The 24,757-nt window shown below is 35.3% G+C and overlaps 1 protein-coding gene across 1 annotated transcript in view; it reads right to left on the bottom strand.

Annotated features, from left to right (window-relative positions):
* Positions 1-21,052, bottom strand: part of RAB28 (RAB28, member RAS oncogene family) — a gene marked incomplete at its 5' end in the record, with an annotated part of 59,189 nt that extends 38,137 nt beyond the window's left edge. Inside the window, 3 exons of the mRNA XM_010289262.1 lie at positions 6,910-7,039; positions 15,626-15,714; positions 20,956-21,052. Of these exons, the coding sequence (XP_010287564.1) occupies positions 6,910-7,039; positions 15,626-15,714; positions 20,956-21,052 (316 nt within the window). The remainder of the gene's footprint in view (positions 1-6,909; positions 7,040-15,625; positions 15,715-20,955) is intronic.
* Between the last annotated feature and the right edge of the window lie 3,705 nt (positions 21,053-24,757).

Here is a 24,757-nt window from a genome sequence, read left to right as displayed (position 1 = left end):
TTACTTCTACTTCCATTTTTCAACACCGTCTTTAAAGATTTTTCTGAATTTAAGAATAACTGTTAGTGAATGAGAACATATTATTTACTGGGACTTCTGTCACACTGGTGTTTCAGTTCCAACTACACTAACAATATTCTACTAGGTCCTTGAACCTGGTCTTAGTTCTTGGTTGGTCTTAGCAAGCAAAACTTACATGTGCAAATAAAAAAACTGAAGTGCAGCCTCCAGATTTTAAGTGCAGGAAGAAGAAACCAAGTTATTCACACTCACTAAAATAAAAAAGGCATAACATAAGAACAGTCTATCTGTTGGACTGGTTCATGACTACCCTGACTTTCTTGTTAAAGCACCCTATGATCCAAACGAGAAAACATAGTTTCAGCAAACAGTTTGTACAAAATCTAATCTATCCTCATTCAAATGGATACAAATTAATTTATTTTCACAGAATTACACCTGTTTATATCAGGGCTCTGTCTAGCTGCACAAATCTCAAACTAAGACAAGTGGTATAACAGTAATATATCTTCTGTGGGCAAGCTGTATATATTATTCAGTTTCATCTACTGAATCCCATACTGCATCAGAACACAAATCAAAAAGCAAGCTCACTGCTAGCTAATCCTATTGCTGAACATCAACTATATATTTTGAAATATATATAAATATATATGAACAAGCTATCCAGTGTTGAACATCAGAAACTGGTCTCAGGACAAGCAGGGCAGAAAATTATTATAATGATCATTAATTATCTTTTGAGCAGCATGACAGAAAAATTTTCCCCCTCTATTCCATTTTTTTGTTAGTATGCTGGCACAGGCCATTTGGCTTTTAAAAGCCACCATCAAAATCTATGCTGTATACATGCTCCACTAATGGCTGCAACACTGGAATAAAGTCCAGAAGTCTAGAAATCTGTGTTTAACCAGTTTATTTAGCAGCTGCTGTGTCCACTGTGACTTCCCATCCAAGACATCATGTTATGAAGGATTCTGAAAGAAGGGTCCAAGTAAAACATGGGCTGATTTGCAACCAGATGCAACAGATACATTCATCATAGCAGATTATATGGAGATTGGGGCCAGAATGGAGTACATATGCCCAGATCCCTGTGCTCTATCCTGCCAGGTGTTTTCCCTTCTCAGCCAATGGAATATGTCTAAGTAAATACTACATGACAGCAATAAACCTTCTTTCTTTTGTTCTGTATAATTTTCTGCGAGCTCAGCTACTTTCTAAAGAACTACACTTGAGGCTCAGGCTCCGTTTATGTATCTCTGTGTGACATATATACAGTTTAGTAGACTTGCCTACATGGCAACTTAACAGACAAAATTAAATAGAACACTTCAGCAGCGAAGGTAGCCAGCACCACTAATATTATGCTAAGCATGATTTAGGCCCAAAGTCTTGCAAGACAGATGCTTTCTCAGACAAGCAAGGTAATTTTATCACTCAAAAATGCCTATGTTCCTAGATTGCTCCCATCTCTAAAGTAATACAGGGCACATACAGACACTGGGCTGGAAATACATTATTATGGTGAATAAATGATCATTTTCACCTGTAATTTTCCCTTTCATTAATTTAAGTTTCTTGTTAAAAAAATTTTTTTTTTAAAAGTTACCTGACCATTGAAACAAACAAATCCATAAGACTGCAATTTCCTATTAATCGTATGAGTTTGCTGAGACAAACATTCTATACATATTTTAAAACAGGGTAGCATTCTACATTTATTCAAATGAGCTGGTAAATTGACCATAGCACAGGACAAGGTTTTCTTTTTAAGGGAGTCTCTGCATGTAAATAGTTTACCCTCCAATCCCAGGAGCATCTGTGAGGCTCAGGTAACTGGACCTGCTGTCAGGCATACAGGAACTTCAGTTTAATCAGGCATAAGACTCAAAAGAACAGGGGTCTTTGCATTTGCTGCTCAACACTTGTCTTAATTACAGGTGAAGGGCCTAGCAAGTGCAAGCCCACGGGAAACAAGAGTAGAAAACAGCTGGGGAGGTCGAGAGGGACAAGAGAATGAATGCATAGCTCTGAATTTTAATAAGTCAGAATCTCAAAATGAGTATTAATTAAGATATTTTCTGAGTACAACTGGGGAGCCTAAGTGTATAAGGCAGTAACAGAGTCCAGAAGCAGACTGGGCATGTCCAGATTCACATTACTACACAGTACACCAAACATTCATTTGTATCTGGGCTGAAAAATGTTCCTTTCTATGCTCAGATAAGATAGGTAAAAACATTTTACCTTGTATGTAAATGCAAGTTAAAGGGGACACTAAAACGTAACCTTTAAACTTCACAATGTAACAGCATACCACTTCCTGTTCAGAGACTGCACTCCAAGATCAATTAATCATGGCTAAGACGAACACCCGGTCAACATTCTTAATTAGTGCTGATGCATTCTCCTCTGTGCCCTCATCTGTCACAAGGACTGTTTAAAAATCTGAGTTATTAGTCTTTATTGAGGAGTGACTCTGGTTAATATCTCTAAGAATAGAAATCATTCATCCATCCACTATACACTGGTACCTGATAATTCCTACCCCCTATATAAGCCACAGATAACCATCGCCCTAACACCATCTTGGTAGCTATAAATCAAAATGAGTGTAGCTCCCATGCAACCTGGGTTAATTTTTGTTTACAATATATCCACTGAAAACGTTGGTATGACACTTGAGGAATCTACTTATAGATTAGTGCAGAGGAGAATACATAAAGTAGTCAAGGTAGAAAGGAAAGAAACGCATCAGTCATACAAAACACAGTAAAATTTCTCTAATTCACACTAACAACTAGAAGATACACTGTGATTACTAAACTTTGTCAATACAAAATTTAAGCAAAGATCCTAAGTGCACAAAACACAATTCATTCACTTGATAACTATAGTTCAATTTATCCTGTACAATACAAGTCAAAGCATTTGACAGCAACATATCTATAAAAGTTTTAAGTTACTGCATTGAAACTCAAAAGCATTTGTTAATCTTAACAATAAGGGTTACTCCTTTATTCCTGGTGCACATGAAGTGGTATTAGCAACACAGAAATAATCACATTTCAAATATACTTTGTATTAAATAAGATTACAATACAACAAAGTAAGTTACAAGAAAAGTTAAATTTAACATTCAATGCAACTGTAAATTTTAGGATTATTAAGATCTTATGACTTAAAATTAACATGAAAAAGAAAAATTCCCAATTAAATTTTACGATTCCTTAGTTGTTTACTAAATGCACAGACAAAAACCTATGGAAAGACAGAGAATTAACTGATAATTGGACATAAGTGCAGGAAGAAAGGTCTGGGCAAGATCTTGACTCAAATCAGTTTTCTACTCTCTCTGACCAAATGTGTAGGTCAGGCTATGGAAAAAAATATATGGGGAGGAAGAAAGAATGAAATATAAAACTAAGCACCCAGGAGAGAAGACAGTCACCTTAAATAGAGTACCACTTTCACAAAGGAGGACTGCATCTCTGAAGCTCTTGTTGTCCCAACTATTTTTAATAAATTAGTGGGCAATGACAGTCCTTCATTTCAGCTAGTCCTTAAGAAAAAAAAAAAGAAAAAAAGGAGGGAGGGGAGACGAAGGAGGAAAAAAAGAGGGGTAGGGAAGTCCAGACGTTAGGAGACCTTAGTTAGTACTACTCTATTATTTTCAAATAAATTTCTGATGGATGAGAGATTGAGAACTGATTGGAGCTTTGTATGTAGAAATTACCTTTCCAATGTTTCATGCGTAAATCTTAATCTCTTATAATCACAACAGGACATTTTAATAAATCACCACCACTCTGAAGTTAATTATCATGCTTTAAACAGACACACAGTTGCTTGCTGTGTTCATGCTTCTAATCTATTGCAATGTACAATAAAATAGTCAAAACTAATACTAATTAATTCAAATCAGCACTGAACAATTTCTTCAAGTTTGGTGGAATACTGAAGAAATTCCTGCAAACGTAACACATTTAACAGAATGACTACAAATTGATATAAAAAATCACTAATAAATCATGGAGTTTTATAGACAACAGCTAGTACACAATTATGTACCATATACTGCTGTACCCGAGGTAATTTGCTTTCAATGACAAAATTACCACAGGAAATTATATTAATCTAATAGGATTCATGTGTACAGTTTTCTATATTTCATTGTGAAGAAAAATATTTTTCATTGCTGTCTTCCAAGTGCTGGGTTTTTTTTAAACCATAGTTTTATTCCTATTTCTGAAGCACTACAGCAAAGATCCTGGATCTATTTACCCAAAAAAGAAAAATATGCATTTCTTTCAGACAGTATTAGTAAGTGAAAACAGTCAAATGAGAGCCTAAGACCAAGCTAACTACAGTTAAAAGAGCAGCACTAAATTTAGGTCAAGGTTTCAAAACGGATGGTTTCAGCTGGGCTTCCAAATTCTTATCTAGGTATCTAAATACTTGCCCAATGCTTTCCAGTTGCTATTAATGAAAATAACTGCATTCTCAGCAATTTTGTAAAACTTCTATCAGAAGAAGTTAAGTGTTAGAATAACTTGCCTGTGGATATAGACATTTCTAGTCTTTAAGTAAGCATACCTGGATATTTTCCTAAAAGACATGCATAGCTCAAAAAGCCAAGTACAATCCTGGAGACAGAAACTACTGACTTAATGTATTTTTCCTGTATGATGCATGAGGTCAAATAAGTTCATCAAAATGGCTCTTCATAGAATCACATAATAGTTTGGGTTGGAAGGGACCTTCAAATGTCATGTAGTCCAAGCCCCCTGCAGTGAGCATATTCAACTAGATTAGGTTGCTCAGAGCCCCGTCCAACCTGACCTTGAACATTGCCTGGGATGGGGCATCTACCTCCTCTCTGGGCAATGTGTTCCAGGTTCCTCTTCTTGGCTCTAAACCTAGTATTGCTCTTGCATTCTCTACAAGTGTCTTATCACTTACTGAGTAAAGAAGCTGAGCTATTCTGAACACAGTGATTGCACCTGAAGAACTTGTTAGTACCGATAGCTTTATCCTTTCATAACATGCTTTTGTATAAACAGCTTGTTTTCTATTTGTGCAACAATCGGAGCCTGACTACAGTTACCTCTCACAGGCCATTAAAGTATTGGAGTAGAAGCCCCCTAGATATTCTTCTCCTATGATTGAATTCAGTAAAGCAACACACTTCTAAAAGTTTAATTTTTATCATATTGAAATAAAAATAAAGCAAAAAATTACCTCTGTAAGCAGCATCCCCTGCAAGCTCAATGTGCAATAACAGCAAGCATCCTTAGGATCACATGAAAGCAATAGTTTGCTTTTTTTCTTTATACACAGCTTCTGAAGGAAAATGAGGTAGCAAACACAGATGTTCCTCCAGCTGCTATTTTCATAAAATGAAATCCCTTTCACTAGTCAGTGTCAGCCTTTATCTGGAAACTCACTACAAAACCATATTCTATTTGGATTTTAAAGAATTGCAGGCACGTATATGAGAAAATATATATACTTAAGGTATATAACAGAGGTAAAACTCCATCAAATGGAAACCAGTGTCTGATTTTCTACCTCTATGGTGTCATTCAAGAAAAAAAAAAACATTACTTTTTCCTATGTTACAATTTATCTTACTGTAAATACTTTATAAGATTTGCAGAACTCCAGCTAGGAAGTCCAATTTCAGGGCAAAATATAAATCAGTGAAAAATATTTTTCATTTGAATTTCAACAGAATCTGTATTATTGACTCTAGTCTGCTAGAGTACAACACTGTCTATGTTATACTCTGAAGTACTATTTATATATTGTAACTCTAAGAGCTTCTCTGTTTTCTTCCCAGAAAATAAGTAATCTTTCATAATTAATATCACAAAATGTTAACAGCATCACAGTAGCAACACTACAGTTAATGGTTCTGAATGAAAGTGTTGTCTCTGCATTGTTTTCTAATGCTTTTAAACAATACTAACTTGCTAGATGAGGTCTTTTTTTCAGGTTTGTTCATGATATTGACATTGGGACAAACACAAATTTCTTGGAAAGTAAAAAAAAAAAAGAAATCTGTTTTTTCTTGTTCAAGGGAATATATTTACATTGTTAAAAAATTCTTTATCTGTTTCCACCACATTGTTTCTAAAATTGCTTTATGTTGCTTTTATCATCTTCAATAGAAAAAGGGTAAGAGAGTCAGGATCCAGACCTCAGATATGCTACTTAGGATGTTTCTGTAAGATTTCTTAGCTGGAAATGGGGCAATCTGGAATCTAGGAAACTAACTAGGTGGCATATTTTGGTCGTCAGAAGAAAACCATTATATCATACTTACATGATCAAAAAGAAGACAGGTTCATAAACTCCAGAACAACAGGAAATTAGTAACCTCATGTGCAAAACTACAGATACCATGCAAAATAGCCTAGTAAGAAACTCAAACATTATGCCTCATGCATAGTGTAGTTATTTTAAATAATATATACCAGTATTTAATTTAGCAGTCTCCTGACATACAGAACCATGAAATATACCTGTTATTAGATCCAGGAATGCTTCACAGTTCTCCATTCTAGATGCATGCCATGGCTATATCCTGAAGCCCTATCAAATTTAAACATGGGTGAGAGAGATCTCTCTACTCCCGTGTGCTGCTCCCCAAGTAAAGAAAACATAGGCAGAGAGGCTGCTAGCTAGGCAAAGCATCATGCAGCAAGTCCCTCAGCCTAACTGCCCAGAACCATAATCCTGAAATACACCCAAATATGTCATCTGTACACAGCAACAATACACAAGACAGTATTTAGTTTCATTTTACTAAAGATGTATGTCCTGTGCCACTTCTTCAGAGAGCAACATCCAGAGTATTTCAATTAAGTATGAATAACTTACTTTTATTTCCAACCAAGGCCACAAGTGGCTGTGTTTCTGATTCTTCATTCACTTTTTTTACCACATTATACCAGTCTTCTAAATTTTCAAAGCTCTGGCCGTTGGTAATATCATAAACCAAGAGAATACCCTAAATAAAAAGATATATTTAAAATGTTACAGTTATAAAAATATTTGAACGTGGTAACATTTGCATCAGCCTAAATTATTATTATCATAAGATAGAGCATTAGCAAATAATGGCATTGTCTCTTTTGAGGAATAATCAAAGGAATAATAAGCTCCTGTAATAAACACATTTTATTACAGTATTTCTCCTGCATTGCATGTATTCCAAATTCAGATGCTAACTGATCTACAAGGCCAGAAAAAAAATGGCAATTCAGTAAAAAGCACAATTAGTTATACTAGAAATACTCCAAACTGCATATGCTTAATGAAAAACCCAAAAAGCACTTCACACTAGTAGTAAGATAAAAATCACACCGGAAAAGGACTTTTATTTTAGCTAATATTATTTGTAGTTTCACTGTTCCCTTTTTGAAAAAAAATAAAAATAAAAGCAGTTCAATTGTACATTTCTGCAAATTGCCTGACTGTTGCCTATCTGCTCTCCTTTGGGGAGAAAGGCCAGATCCCTTCCTTCCCTGTTGTAGAAGACAAGCAAGAAGTACCGGCAAGCTTTAAACTTTCAAAGGAGAAACTAAAAATGTGGTCAGAAGTCAAAAAGAAAGGAGTCCCATGTATTTCAGAGGTTTTGGGTCAGGTTAAAAGTAACAAATACTCAGAACAGACTGAGGATTCCTCAGAACTAATATCCAATATTATAAAGTACAGCCTGCTAACAGCACAAATGCCCACCTTTGCCCCTCCATAATTCGAAGATCTGCTCTCACAAATCACTCTTCTCTCAATTATTGAGTCTTCTGCCCCTGCTTTCCACTACACCCTAATAAAGTAATTATCGTGTAAATGAGGAATGAAGTCAGAATTGGCTTCTGTTGCACTTGTTCTCATGGCATTCACATCTGGAAAAAAAAAGCCCTACAACTGCCCACTGTTCCTCACATGAAATTTCCACAAATATTCTAAAAATCCAATACAAATTGCATACAAAATTAGCTGGTTCAGTGACCCACTGTCAATAGAAAAGATTTTTTCAAGTCAAGTTTTTTTTTTACTTTGTCTGGGCCCAGCTTTACTTGACAGTTTCATGAGGCATGTCTTAGATCATAAAGTAAGAGTGCATACTTATTAAATTAATTTCACAGATGACAACAAACCGGTAGAGACTGCAAGATTATTTGAGAAGAGTTTAGATTGTATGATGAGAAATAATCTAAAAATAACAGGATGCAATTCAGTAAGTACCATGACAAGTTCAAAGGAAACAATAATCTACTGCACAATAGGAAACATCTGACTTTGTAGCAAGTTCTATACAATAGGATCAAGGAGTTATCGCACATCACAGTTGAATATGTCAAGCTTATTTTGTAGCAAAAAGGCAGACATCACACCGGCATGAAACATACTAGGTGAAACAATGCATCCAGATTTGGACACGGAATGTCAAGAAAAGGGTAGACTAGAAGAGACCAGTAACAACATCAGAGGTTTAGAAACCATGACTGACATCAGAAAATTGAAAAACTGGAATGTTTCAACAAACACAAGACTGATGGCAGGCATGACGATGCTGGTAAAAGTTTCAAGAAAAGATAACAGGAGTTCTCTTTTTATATGCTCTTACACATAGTTTGCAGATGACACTAAATTGGGAGGACCAGCCAATATGCCTGAGGGCTGGGCTACCATTCAGAGCTATGTAGACATGCTCAAGGAATGGAAGAACAGCAACCCTTCAACATTCAACAAGGACAAATGCAAAGCCCTGACTGACTGGGGAGCAACTGAAAATGTGCTGCAGGTCTTGGTAGACAGCAAGCCAAATATGAGCCAGCAATGTTCCCTGGCAGCAAGGAAGGCCAATGTGATCCTCAGCTCTATTAGCAGAAGCACAGCCACTATATCAAGGGATCTATTCCCTTCTACTCAGCGCTTGTTAGATCCTATCTAAAGTAACACATCTAGTCTCAGGCCCCTCAAGACATCAATAAACTGGAGTAAGTTCAGCAGAGGGCCACCAAGATGATCAGAGGCTGGAGCACTTGTTCTGTGAGGAAAAGCTGAGGGAACCAGAATTCTTCAGCATGGAAAGAAGGCGGCCCTGGGAGGACCTAAAAGCAGCCTTCTCATACCCATGAGGAAGCTATGAAGGAGATAGAGCCAGGCTCTTTACAGCAGTGCATGGCAGGAGAATAAAACACAGTGGGCATAAGTTGAAACAAGAGAAGTTCAAATTAGATATAAGGAAAAGCTCTTTCACCATGAGGAGAATCAAGCAGTGGAATAGGTTGCCCAAAGAGGTTGCTCAGTCTCCATCCTTAGAGCTTAACAAGAAGGAACTGGATAAAACCTTGAGGAACGAGTCCCATCTCACAGCTGACCCTGCTTCAAGCAGGAGGTTTGACTAGACACCTCCTGAGATCCCTTCCACCCTGCCTTCTTATGATTCTGTATCAAAACAACATGTAGCAACAGGTTTAACTTACAGCCAGATGATTATAGCGAGGGTACATGCTAGAAAAAAAACATGTAGACAGTAAGAATAGTGAAGATCTGAAATACACCTCCTTCAGGGACAGCAGTCTCACCAACATTGGAGGATTTCTGAAGGTTGATAAAAATTAAATAGATGTTATACAGGTATAGCTTTGGAGGAGGGCAACAGATCCTGTTGAGATCCCTTCAATATCTATTTCCCTATGACAGCAATACAAATCAATCTCTTCCTTTGATGCCATGAATTCCTTGGCAAAATGAGTTCTTGTTCCTTATATATATATATGGCTGCTATTAATTTCTGAGGAGCAGCTTTCACCAGTTCCTTCAAGGAAATTAAGAATTATGACACCCATCTTTTCCTTTGTTATCTTTCCTCCCTTAATTTACTAACCAAATTTAATATTAAACATCCACTTCCCTCTTCCAACTTTTGTACAACTTATTCCTTAATATCTTGCATCTCAGTTAACTTCTTTGATTATTTTTGTAACTACTCAAATACCTGTGCATGCATCTATTCGTCTTTCATACTATAAGTCTCGCTCAAGGAAGGACATACTGATGTTATTAAATGCTCAGTGGCAAAGAAGAAACTCAAGCTGAGTGACAGGTATAGTAAAGATTAAAAAAAAAAAAAGAAAAAAACAGATATAAGGCTGAAAGTTGTAAATAAGAAAAAGCACAAGGCACACTTCACTGGTGGTCAAGTTCTCCCACTAGCTTGCAGAAAAGCAGAGCAGACTATCTAAACCATCTTCAGCACCGAAGAGTTTAATCAGAGTTAGATGTAAGATAAAGTTAATAAAATCTGAGCATTTAAGGTTGGACAACTCTGTTTATAACTATCCTTCATCAAAATGCTCCTCTGCTACATGTTCTCTAGCCAACTACCTATACCTTTGGAAGAAAGAGTATTCACGGTGGATTTACTGTGAAAGAATTCAATGAACAAAGTTTGCAACTAGAGCTCACCTAACTTCCTTTTGGTCCCCTTTTCCATGAACTAAACATTACCTCTAAAGCATATTCTTATTCTTTTCTTAGCCTTTTTTTTTTAATCTTGTCTTCTATTTGCTCTACTTAAGAAACAAAGATGGCAGGTATGACATCTTAGAGATGCAAAAAAAAGCAGCATGGCATCCAGGTCATAAAGAATACTTCTTGCTTAAATTTTTGCCACAGCAGCACTCCATAAGCAACTTAGTATGATATAGATAATTAATGAAGGACTAGTTCATAACCCCATACCTAAAATTTATTTCACTTTTTTTACTTAACATATAAATTCTATTACTGCTTTCACAAAAATACATCATATTTTCCACAAACTTACAGTATACGGAGTACAAAATGAGTACACAGTATAAAAGCTGTTATTTCCCTATTATGCATGAGGAATTAAGGTGGAAAATTAACACTGGCATTTTTACACAAAAGTAGCACATTTCCCTGCCATGAAAAAGGTTTGAAACATATGGAGGACAACATGCCAAGAACACATTCTCTAGTCTCCAGGAAGGTCCCTATTTGTATAATTGTACTCTAGTAAGAGAGACACTTTGCCTACATTAGTACATCTGTGAGTGCTTTCTGTTTTGGAAGGAGTATTTTCAAAAATAAGTCACTGGCAACGGAGAATATTGCAGAAATTATTTGCTGGTCTCTGGAGAAGGTAGAGTCTGCAGTACTCTTATTCTGTTAACAAGCCAATTTATGAGGTAGCATATGCCAGCTCTTAAAGATACTTTAAACTAGATATGTGGGTAGGAGCAGCAATTACAGGTACAAGATGGGAGTGGTTCTGTAATATTTACCACACAAACAGCAGCAGAACTGCTATTATGGAAGTGTTGTAGCCAGGCAATATATTCACACTAGACAATCAACATTTAAAAGGTGTCAAGTTTATGTCAAGATTTGTCACAATAAAAGCAAGCTACAGAAAACACTAATTAAAACCATATGTTTTCTTCTTCAGGTTTATCCTTAGCTGCCCTCATCCTATGACTGACTTCAGTATGAAGGAACTAAATTAACTGTCAAATTTTCATTAATATTCATGAAATATGTCAGACCAAAATTCTAAAATATTTTTTTCTAGTCACAGAATATTCATTTTAGCAAAGAGTAGCTTCATTATGATATCTTGCACATCTGCAGAAATGCTATTTTTACAGGCAAAAACAGTTTACAGTCTACATATACTTAACCACTGTTGTCTTTGCTGATACTGAGGATATGGTCACTCAAATACATGCCATTGAGTTGCCATACTTGAATGAGCTGCTGTCTATGAGCTCAGCTGTGGTAACTCAGGATGCAGCAAATATATTGTTCTGGATAAGCAACACCAGAGGGGGAAAAAAAAAAGGGAGAAAAGAGTAACTGCTTCAAGAAGGCAAGTGAAGAGCAATTTCTCCAACTGCAGCCACAGAAGCAAATTAAATAGGTTCCCATCCTCAAATCTGGCACTCTTATTTTAAAACATGGCACAAGAAATCAGGGACCTCAGTCAAAAAATGGCACCTTAACAGTAATTTAACCAAAAGATCTAGCATAGAGAATCGATTCATCTGTCATTCAAAAGGAAAGAAACCTCCAGTGGCAAGGTTTGCAGCAAAGCATATATGCATGCTCCACTTACTCTCCCTGGTATCTTGACCAAATTTCAACCAAGATCAAGTGAACTGCAGACTTGCTATTAAGATAACCTTTTCAGATGTTGTAGATTCTCAAAACTTCCCTTTCCAGCCGTTCTTAGTATTTTATTAAGCAGGTCTATTATTAAGTAGGTCTACCATACAGTTGCATTTCTGAGCAGAAAACCAAGAATTCAGCCACTTGTGATTTCTAAACCTCACGATGATCAACCAGATGAAGTCTATTGAAGGCTGTGGGCATGTGCAAATACTGGATAAAAGCAGGATGCATACTGTAGGCATGCTGCAAGCTATTCTACACATGTACTTTAAATTTCAGTTATTTAGATATGGAGAATACAGGCAGATGAACACAATTTCTGCAACAGATCCAAATCATCTAGTCTATGTGTATGTGTACAGCTTGTGTACTTTACAAACAACATGTTTAAAATCCCAGTTGCACCACACACACCGACCAAGTGCAACACACCATAGGTATACATACTTCTTTTGTAGCAACCTTTGCTAGAATTGCTCCAATTATTTTAAAGGCTTTCTTGTACTGGGGAACCCAAAACTGAACACAGTACTCCAAATGTAGCCTCAATAATGTCAGAGAGGATGATAATCACTTTCCTTGATTTGCCTACTTCATCCTTACTAATGCAGCACAGTATTCATTTAGCTTTTACTGTTGCAAGGGTGCATTGTTGACTTCCATTCAACTGTTTTTTTCCAGTAAGACCCTCACGTTCTTTTCTCCAAAGCCATTTTGCAGAATGACCGAGGTAGGAAGGGACCTCTAGAGGTCGTTTGGTCCAATAACCCTGTTCAAGCAGTGTCACCTAAAGTCAGCTGCCCAGGACCATGTCCAGATAGCTCTGGAATATCTCTGAGGATGGAGACTCTATGTCTGTGGGCAACCTGTGCCAGTGCTCTATCACCCTCACAGTGAAAAGGTGTTTCCTGATGTTGAGGAGGAACCTCCTGTGTTTCACTTTGTGCCCACTGCCTCTTGTCCTGTCACTGGGCACCACTGAAAAGAGGCTGGCTCCATCTTCTTTACATCCTCCCTTCAGGTATTTATATACATTGATAAGATCCTCCTGAGCCTTCTCTTCTCCAGGTTGAAGGGTCCCAGCTCTTTCAGCCTTTCCTCATAAGAGAGATGCTCCAGTCCATTAATCAGCTTCAAGGCCCTTTGCTGGATGGTCTCCAATTGATTCCTCAACAACTGATTCCCAGCCTGCCTAAAGTTATTCTGTCCCACGTGCAGGACTCTGCATTTGTCTTTAGTGAACTTCACAAGGGTTCTGTTGGTTCATTCTTTCAATTGGTCATGGTCTCTCTCAATAGCAGCCCCACCCTCTAGCACAATGAGCATTCATCCCCAATTTAGTGCCATCTGCAAACTTACAATGTCTTGTTCCATTATTCAAAGAATTAATAAAAGACATGACCCCAGTACCAACCCCCAAGGAATACAACTTATAACCAGGCACCAGTAAGACACTGACCATCTCCCTTTAAGTTCAGTTGTCTGTGCAGTTTTTCAGTCACCTTATGGTTCACCCTTCCAGTCTATACCTCTGCATTTTGTCTGTAATAACATTATGGAAGATTATGTCAAAGGCCTTGCTGAAGTCAAGGTAAATGACATCCGCTGCTTTCCACAGAGCCAATCATCTAACCACAGAAGGCAATCAAGTTGGTTGGGCACAATTTACCCTTGCTAGCTCTTCCCAATTACTTTCTTGTTGCTTTGTTGTCCATTCACAGGACTTTACATACTTTAAAGGATTTTTCTTTCTAAATACCCCTACTTGTTCTACTTTCTTTCCTCTTTTTCTTCTAAAAGGCTACGGATGTTCAACATGAAATAAGCTTCTGTCTAGAAGCAAGCTGAAAGCAGTGCCTTTCCAAACTATTCATGGTGTTTCATGAATAGATGAAAATAAAGATAAGTTTTATGTGTTTTTGACAGGTGCTGTTACAAAGCTAATAGAAAAGTCCACTTTGATGATACGAAGCCTATTACAGACACTGGCAATACATGCCAACAATGGGAGACAGAACAGATGCTAGTTCATTAACAAAATTAGAGTTACAATGAGGGCTGGAGGATGATTAAACGAGAAGAGATTGGATGTAGGGCTTTTTTGGTAATGTGGTCAGAATGACTGAAAAAAAAAAAATCAAAAACTTTTGTAATTTTAGGCTTACTGATATCCACTTTTTCACCACTTTGGGGCACTGTTATTAACTTTTTGACCTGTTATTGCTGATAAGAAACTCTAAGTTTATGATCAAATTCAATACAGAAAAAGTTAATAGCCTTTTATTTCCTTCGTTGAGTTTACTTTGGGCATATGGCAACAATTTGTTATTAATCAAATTCACTCTGTCATAGAAGACACTTTTTCCTGTTGCTTGGTAGATCTTTAACAGGGCAGCAAAATGTTTTTTATTAAAAAATAGGAAAATGTTATAAAACAAATGCAACAGCTAAAAACACTCAGACATTTTTTGAAAGTGACAAAAGTCTTCGACAAGTTAGTCATTATCCCCTTAACTAATAAATCCTAATATCCTTAATTTGCCATTCCTATGCTGTGCTTATTAGTACAAAGTTTCTGTCCAATAAAAGTTTTAGGATTCTATATTCCTATTGCTTAAAGTAGCGGGGGAAAAAATAGGTGTGTTTGTTTTCTTTTCAGATAAATATACCATTATATAATAAAACATGTTATGCCTATTGTTCTCATTACAAATTCCAAATTAAAGAACAGAGTACGTTTTAGAATCATGCATGTTAAGAAGTTTGGTGTATAGTACATCCTCCTAAATCATCTCATAACTCAAGATACTGTTATAATATTTAGCTCTTACTTAATCCTACCATTCACTTTAAGTTGCTTAGTTAACCTCAACATAAAATTAATTTTCATTGGACAGGAGTTTTGCAAAAATATTTAGCTACCTGGTTGCCTCCTTTTGTTTGCTCTCTTATAACCCCTGTTGCATGTATGAGTTTAATGGTGTAGGATTGCTCTTAATTTCCTCCTTCTACTTTTTCCCCCCAGGAGGCATCTGTTCTAAAAGCAGCCACTATATCTACCATGTGGATATCCAAATAGCCTTTACTATTTACTATGATTGCTTTTCTTAACTCAAGACACAAAGCATGGAAACATACATCTGTTCTTCAAAGTTATTCAGATCTACAAATGCGCATTCTTGCTTTGCTTTTCAAGTCAGCTCTAAAAAATTAACTACGTACCAAAATTAGACTTGTGTATTAATATCAGCTAAGGTTAAGTTTAGCTGCGATTCAACATTTTTGAGATTTACAAAACAATAACCTGTAAGATATACATAATTTTAAGAACAAAGTTTCAATTAATTTTATATAATTACTATAAATACAATTATCATTTATACTGTACCTGAGCTCCATAAATATATTTATCCAGCATTTTGCCTCCTATCGTTTGTCCCCCTACATCCCACACTTGCAGAGTAACATTCAAATTTCCTGAAAAAGAAAATGACACAGATATTGTGTAACCTGGAAAAATAAAGATATATTATCACAGCTGATAATACAACTCTAGCATATCAAGAGCAGTAACTTTTTTCAGGTATACAATAAATAGTAACTAAATTTCAACACAAAGATGACTGTATCATTTGGAAAAAGTCACTTGTGTCCAGCTAAGTCATTAAGATGCAGTAAAACTGTAGCTAGATATTAACTTATTTAATATTAACAGAAAAGAATTGGAACTGCATAAAGTAAAACATTCCTGACTAGAAGTTATATAACATACTTCACTGAAGAAGCATGTAAAACCTCACAGAGAAAGTTCTATAGCACAGTACTTGGAACTGAAAGGTAATACAATTAATGTCAACTTAACCACATTATTCCATACTCTGTCTCCTTTCCCCACCACCCCCCTCCAAATTTTCTTTACAAATCTAGAAGTGGGGAAAATCTCCATAGTAACTGTATTTTGGTAGTGATGCTCTTAGTACTATACAGTTAAAGAATTATATAGTTGATAGATTAAAAAATGGAAATACTGACACACATCTAAGTTGAGGATACAAACTATGATTATTTCCTCCACTCACCACCCCAAAGCAGGCAACTAAATTGGACATGATTTACAATAATCTCATCTTCGAAGAATCTACACCAAGAATAGATCTTCCTTTCTACTCTAAACAGTCTTTAAGCTTTGTTGAAACTATTAACAGATTTTCAAAAACAAAGTAACAAAAGATCAGTGTAAATACAGACTATTTAATATCCTACAAGTCATACATAGTCTGCAAACTAACAAGAAACTCATAGACTAAACATACACACAGCAATGTATGTCACCACATGCATACAAACATATTAAAGTATAATTTGGCTCATTTTGTATGGTGAGAACTGTTCTCAAAACTGTACTGATTATCTGGAAGCACCAAGCTAATACAGTAAGGTCTGATGAAAATTTTTCTCATCTACTTACAACTCACATTTACACGTTACTAACAATTCTACATAGTCACAAATAATCACAACTGCCTACTAATTTTATTCCTACATTTATTTTTTTAATTGCAACAAATTCCACATCACAAATAAGAATCAAGTGAAAAAGAACACATTTGGGCTGCTAAGAAAAATAAACTCTTAATTCAAGTCTTTTATGTTATTAACAACTTGATTTTACACAATGTGATCTATTCAGCCATCAATTTATAACTAACAGACTCACATGAGTTATGCAAAGGAATGTGCTCCATGGAAATATATCCCAGCACTCAGTGAATATAAACAGCAAATTAGAACTATATAGCTGAATATATGCTACTTGTGGTATTTTATGATGCATCTTGCTTTAATCTGGTTAAAAGCACAGATTTCGTAAACTTCTACTTTGGTCTCAAATTACAGAGAGATGAATGCGAGACAATCTATTCACATTACTTTTAAGCCACACAGTTTTATCTGTGTGATAAGATGTATTATCTTTGATTATATCTTATTATATTTGATATTAAGACAAAGAATTTCTACTTGGAGCTTAGTAGATACATCATAAACACTCCAGTTCATTAGAGGCAACCTTTCATAGACTAAAAAGCTTATTTGTTTTGACAGTGCATATACTATGTATTGATTAATTATTTTTAAAGCTTAGAACATAAGCAACTGCAAACAATGCAGTAAAGTCTTCCATAAAGCATCCTGCATGGATAAACTGGTGAATCCGCAGTCTAAAAGGACTATGCATCTTCAGTGGGTAAACAAACTAAAACATGCTCAAAAGCTCACCATGCTGCAGTATTCTACCCCTAGCTTGGTTGTATGTATTCTACTGGAAATTTACCATGTCATTCATGCCACCTATTTGGAAAAAAAGCTTTATAAATATTATCAGTTTCAAACAACAATTTTCAGATGCCTAATTTTGTGTTCAAATGCTTTAAACAGTTTCTAACTTCATTTTTCCTCCTAAGTGTAGTAATTATGCACAGCATACTGGGCTTAGAATCTGGATAACTGTACGAAATTATCTGAGGAATTTCAATGCAGGAAGTTAAATTAAATGGTCTAACAGTGACTGTTCAACTTGAAAATATACTATTATGAATCATCTACTTTCCTTCACTAGCAACAGAAAGAAGAAACTGGGAAAAAAAGGTTGGAATGCTCATTTAAGGTGAAGTGGTTCTTAATTAAGACCTCACTAACTACTAAAATTCATGCTGATCATGTGCAGTCCACAATGCTTCATCATCCCTTTTTTTCAATTAGGTCCTGTAATATTTGCTTTGTGTTCCAACTGATTTTGGGGAAGAAAGAAGGATCTTAGGATTATTCTGACAGAAGGAAAAACTCCAGACAATTTGCCTAGCAAATATTTAATTAACAACTATGATAGCAGCACATGAAGTTTTCCACAGAGACTTTGAAACTTTCTGTTTTTTTATAGATTTAAGAGGAACATACAAACTGGAGAATGAAAACAAAACAAAAAAGAAACCATGCACAATCAGACAGTTCTTAGAAACAAGGTTAACATACCAATAAAAATAACTGAAGAATCCCATAAAAATAATATATAGTACACTGGTAAGGAACAAGAAAACACTAGCACTTCTTTACTCTGTAGCAAATGCGCACAAGGGCAAAGTTAAAATAACTGAGGCAACACAGTGCAGGTATCTAGATTGTTTCTGGTATGAACAGAAGCCACTGAGTTGATTCAGTAGGGAGCCTGCAGAAGTATACTTGGTGCGTTGGTTAACCTTTACTTAAAGTGCTGCACAGTCAAGATGGAACTAAAAATACAAGTCTGCCCACTTGTTGCACTGACGACTTAAAAAAAAAAAAATCCTTTAACAGAAGAATCCTGTTTACTGGACTGCACCCACAACCCTCCTAAAAGTATTTGACTATGGCTCTTAAAAATCTTTATCAGCAAACCCTCTAACACATACACTATTTAAGCAGCAAAATCTACACCATGGTTGCATCCAGACTAGACAAGACACTGCATCAATAAATACATTGAAACTGATTTGCATTTGAAAAAAAAAAAAATTAAATAACTGCTTGAAGAGAATTTGTCAACAGTTGAACACTAAAAGTCACATTCAAAATTAATCAAAGGATTTACTATTTGTATTAAAACATATTGTTTTAACTCTGTAAAATATTTATCTTTTTCACTGCAAAACTGCATCAGTTACTAAAACAACTGGAGACAAATACCACTTTTGTTTTTAAAAAAAGCCTCTCAAAAAAAGAAACACAGTACTTTATTTTACATTTCTAATGTGGCATAATGTAAACTTCTGTGCAATTCTAGAAATCAGTAATTTTAATTTCTGAGATCTTTTCTTCTGTTTAAAGAAGAAAAGAATTCAACTACTGAACCATAGTTATTTATCAATTCTCCTACCAAATAAGAGAAATCGAGGCTTTTTCCCTACTGATACATGCATTAGAATATCTGTGCAGCAGTACAAATTAACCTTTCAAGTAAACATAGTAGGTCTGCAAACCCTGAACTAATCAAGAAATTACAAAAATCCGCTTACTTAAGTAATGCTTCCCATTCCAGTACTTAGAAATGTTACCTCCCTCCCTCTTCTCTTCCTTCCCTCTCACTCCCCATCACTAGTTCAGCTTACCTACAAAACACAGAAATCCATATATACCTAAACACATACATGGCATAGGCAAAACCAGAATGACAATCTACAGAAAAATGCTTCTTTCACGAACATTCCATGGACGTTACTATTTTGTAATGATAAATGAGGAAAAGATGTACGGACTTTGTCTTGGAGCTATTTTCATCTACATTCTGATTTTATTACAAAATAAACTAGAAGAAATGAATGAATCAATAGTTGATATTTTTCCAAACTTTCCACTCAACAAGAATATTTAGAATCCCACTAATGTACTAACAGCTTCTGTATGCTTAACAGCTGGAAAAAAACTTGCAAAATACAAGTTCTCAGCATGCACACTGCATGATTTGTGTACACATTCCACTTGCAAGTACTGTTGTTAAGTATTTTTAGAGGCATAAGCAGAACAATAAAAAAATTATTCTATTGATTTTATGGAGAAATAAGCACTGAAATTTGATACTTTATCACTCACCAGATACTAAAAAAGTACAGCAAAATGACCAAACCAAAATAGTGAATACAGGAATAGCCTGAAATGATTATTCTGTTTCACTTAAGAAAATATATAAACATAATCAAGAACTTATTGGCAATATAATTTTAACAAAATAAGTTTGAGAACTGTATTGATTTTCTTATAACTTTGGGTTATAGCTAAAATGCTTCATTTCTGGGTTTGCTTCCCTCCCCACCCTCCAAAAGGAAAAAAGACAGAACTACAGAATTTGCATCAACTTTATCAAATCTCAGTACAACTTTTAATAATTACACATAATTTTTCTAACTTCTTCTCATTTTTGAAGCCAGAAGAAAATGCATTTAATGAAATACTTTCATACTTAGAAATTGAGCAACCACAAATCAATGAAAAGACTTATTTCAAACCCCCAATTGTTCAGAGACAAACTTCTACCAGCAACTGTTCTTTTTTAATTATTTCTCTGCATTTTCCATGCAGTGTGCTGCAACTGGCATCTAAATAGTTCCTTTGCCGTCGTGAAGTGAAACATCTTGAATGCTCAAACTGTATTTTTATGAGTGCCGAGGGACCCTAAATTTTAGTGGTCTATTAAATGCCAGCAATTTCATGCTGCCTTGCATAAAACAGCATTCACATATTAGAGCACTGCAATTCCATAGCTGCATTATGCTTCTCTCACACAACTTAAACACAGGTTGTGTATTTCATTAAAAAAAAAAAAAAAAAAAAAAATCTATTTCTTTCAAAACACATATACTTTCTCAATGAATATATTTAAAGTTCAATTACATTGTTGTATGTTACACTATCCAGATGGACAGCAAGTACACTCAAGTACAGAGAATAAAAATCACAAAAATAGATAGCATTCCTCGTATTTGAATTCAGTGTTTTACTTAAAGATATAAGTTGCAAATGCATAACCCTTTGTCACCTGGCAAGAACATACTAACAAAATTTTCTCTGAATAACCTAATTTACTTTGCCATAAAAAGCACTGTACTAAGCTTATTTAGTACACATTACCTTGAAGAAATATTTCTGCAAGTCTTACTGCTGTGTAAGTGTTAGTTTTTATTCTCTTACCTGGCAATATTATCCTTTTCAAGAAGAAGTCCAGTCCTATGGTTTGTTTGTACTGTTTTCCAAATGTTTCTTGGGTAAAACGTGTTGCTAAGGATGTCTAAAACAGAACAACATCAAATTAAGTCGTCATTTTAAACACCAAAAAACTTGATGTTAAATCATAAGTATGAAATACGGTTAGGCACTTTTTATATCAATGCATGCTAACAGCATCCATGGATTTGGATTGACAAGCATTCCAACCAGCTTCAACATAATAAGAGGAGATGACAAAGGCTACTAATTTATGCAAAGAGTAGCAAGGTGCACATTTCCTCTGTATTTCAAAGATAACTGTGATAGTCATAGTACAAAATATTACACAGATTTGAATGAGGTATCATTCTGATATCAAACTGACACAAATCTAAGTGACGCTACCCATACCTGAAGAGTTTATTATTTTTTAAAAGCATCCATTCCCAAAACAAGGGTCCTTCACTGGTACAGAACACCATGATCCCAGACCAACTTTCTGGGAGGGAACAGAGGTCTGCACAGTGCAGAGTCCCACAGGGGCTCCAAAGTGTGGCAGGATTCCTGCCACTGTACATCAAAGTTTCAGGATCAGGGATTACATGAAGTCTAAGATAGGAAGAGTACTTTCTTGTACACAGAAAAAACTAAACTCATGTTAAGAATGCACATTTGCAGAATCACTCCTTTAAGCACAACTTTGGAAACTTATTTCTTCAATTTAAATTTTGTGGATTTATGAAAGTAGACCAATACAGTGTTGACCTAATAAAGAATCAGCTTTTAATTCATACTGCTAAAAGGATACACAACTAACCTACATCAAGTAATGAAGCAAGACATTTTCTTTCACTAGCAATTTAAGTTCTCCATGCAAGGCAAGGGCGGGGGGCGGGGAGGGGAGGGCAGGGGGGAAGTAAAAGAAGGCAAGCAAGCTCCACAATCTAAGGTTAAAAGAAAAGGAAAGGAGAAGAGAGGAGTGCAGTTATAAAGACTACAAAAGTTTTTATTGTGGAAAAAAATAAATACTATATTGGAAATTAATGTCACATAGATAAAATACATCCTACATCAAATTAGTGGTATACACTTACAAATCACTTGTTGACATGACATCTGAAAATAGAAAAACTAAGTAATCGCAGAAAAAAAAAATCTAAATATGTATTTACATATATGGGGGGAAAAAAAGCCTAACAGCCTCACAAAATCCTTACACTGTCTGAGAAAACTCAAAATGGGCAAGAAGGAAATTTTTTTTGCCAGCTTTCCATTCATCAAGACCTGAAGAGATGAGTCACATCAATTGGTATTAGAAATTGCTGTTAGGGAACATTTAGTTAAAAATGCAATAGTAAAATAATGCCAATAGTTGTGAAAAACGAGAATAGGCAAGTTCTATTAACAGAACAGTTATAAGATCTAAATTATGTTAATAATGTCAAATATACATAGGAAGAAAAGGTGACACTTTTTGAATGAAAACATGATTACTAGGGCTCTAGCATTAAAGCTCTAATATGAATAGGCAAACATTTACTCAACTATTAAATTGCCTGTGAAATCAATAACACAAGATTTACTGTTTTCTTGTTTCTTTATCACATTTATATTTCTATCACTATCAAATATATAATAAATGATATTTTGATATCACAAGATATGTTTAGGAAGTAATCCAAAAAATCAATTAAAGACTACGGCAACATTTCCATTTACTTCACTGAACTCAAGCCCCGAGAGGATTAAAAATAAACAAATAAATGCAGAAAAAAGCAAGTAAACTAGAAATAGCATGACTATACTTATATATTTATATCACTGCACAAGGGGTGAAGACCGCAGAGGATGAATCGTGAGAAGATTCTTCTGCCTAGAGCCATGAGACAGCAATACTAACAATATGCACAAAATAAAATTCAATGCACGTTTAGACTGTAAGTACTAAAGTAAGCATAACTGATTCTTTTCATTACAATAGTTAGCATGTCAAGATTACAAAGACATTCTTTTTAACCTGTCATGACCTTAAAGATGTAGATAAGAATAAAAACATTGCAGGAATACACTACACAGTCTTCTCCTTGAAATCTTCCTTTTCGGAAAAGTAATGTCCTGGTTTCGGACCATGACAAGTAACCAGTACCCAGAGTACAAATTAAAATATCATCTGACCATATCATAGCATTCTGTGCTCTCCAATACGTTAATTTAGATCCCCATTAAATAAGCAACCACTCCCTTCTTGTTTTAAGGGCTCAGTAAATATTAGCTTTATCACTCTGCAACACTCAATATTCCCTGAGGGCTTCTAGGGGTGTTAGTAAAAATAAACAGCATACATTCAATTAACAGCCAACCAATAAGAGCAGCAAGTAATCAACAGCATGGCAAAGTTCTCTTAAACAGTTTTCCTCTACTGTGCTCTTGAATGCAAAGGAATTTATAACAGAAAATCATTGACTAACTCCTTTTTAATTTTTTTTTTCTAATAAATGTTAGAGCTTAAGGAAGGTGTTGGATTACCAGACTAGAGTCCCCTATTTATTCACAGAACAAGCATTTATCCACAAAATACTAAGAGTAACAGTCCAAACTTCTCCACAACAGTAAACAGAGAAGTTACGTCAATGCATATTCAAGTACCTCTACAATGCAGATACTCCCTTCAATCCTAAAATTGTTCTCTGCCATACTTGCCGTAAAAGATTCTGAATTACAGTTTTGCCTGTATGGATATGTTGAATACAATCTATGTAAAAAAAATAACCAAAGTTAAATAATGGTTCAGTAAAACTGTAGATGTAAAAATAAATATGTGATCAGTGACAGTTTTTAAAAAAGAGTATGCTCCATTCATAAAATTTCAGCCATTAATCTAGAGATGGGAGGATAGTATGATATGAAGAAGGCCTTGTTCCTTCACATCTCTACTAAGACAACCAGGCCACCAACTTTCATAGCAGACTTTCCATAGACCCAGTTTGGCAGGTTCACATGTGTCTTAAATACTTCAAAGCAAATGTTTATATGCTGTTCTGAATAGCAATACACTATTGAAGGTTGGTGTTACAAACTCCTTCCTTTCAAACAAAAAAAAGTATTTGGGTTCTAATATAGAGCAATCAAGGCAGCAGTAAAAAAAAAAAAAAAAAACACCACAACATCATCAAAATTACAATATTCTAAGTGAAAATACAACAGGATATTTGGGAAGGTTTTTTGGAATCAAAGATGCAATTAAACATCACAGGTGTGGCAACACAATTTCTTGCTTCTGTTTTTCAGTGTCAACACCTCAGAGTATAAACTGCTGACAAGCTGTTACTAAATACCTACACAGTGAGTAAATAGATAAAAAAGCAAACAATATTTATGAAATAGTAGCAGACAAGTCAAACAGAATAAGCAATGATATCCAGCTCTAACAGACACTGACTACTCACCAATACAACATGGAAACTTGTAGAGAAAACCCTGCCAAAGACAATTCTTTGAGTAAAATCCTATAGAAGGAAGCTTTCCAAAAGCAATGCCAAAGTGTAGTATCACAGTTGTAAGAAAGAAAAACTAAAACCAAAATTCAATGGGATGCAAGCATATAGTTCTGAAGCCATGAATTTCCATTCACATACCAACTTTACCAGCCAACTGAGAATCCACCTTGCAAAAAGCAACACGTATCTATCCCTTCCCTCACTCCCTTCTAGAACGTCAATGCCATTCTCCAAGCACAGCAACATACACCCCTCAGTCATGTCCCAGCCCTACTGGCAAGGATTTTAAG

The sequence above is a fragment of the Phaethon lepturus genome, unplaced genomic scaffold, assembly GCF_000687285.1.
Source record: "Phaethon lepturus isolate BGI_N335 unplaced genomic scaffold, ASM68728v1 scaffold38936, whole genome shotgun sequence".
In the NCBI taxonomy this organism is placed as follows: domain Eukaryota; kingdom Metazoa; phylum Chordata; class Aves; order Phaethontiformes; family Phaethontidae; genus Phaethon; species Phaethon lepturus.
Note: the sequence above shows the minus strand (reverse complement) of the source record. Positions and strands in the feature narration are given on the sequence as shown.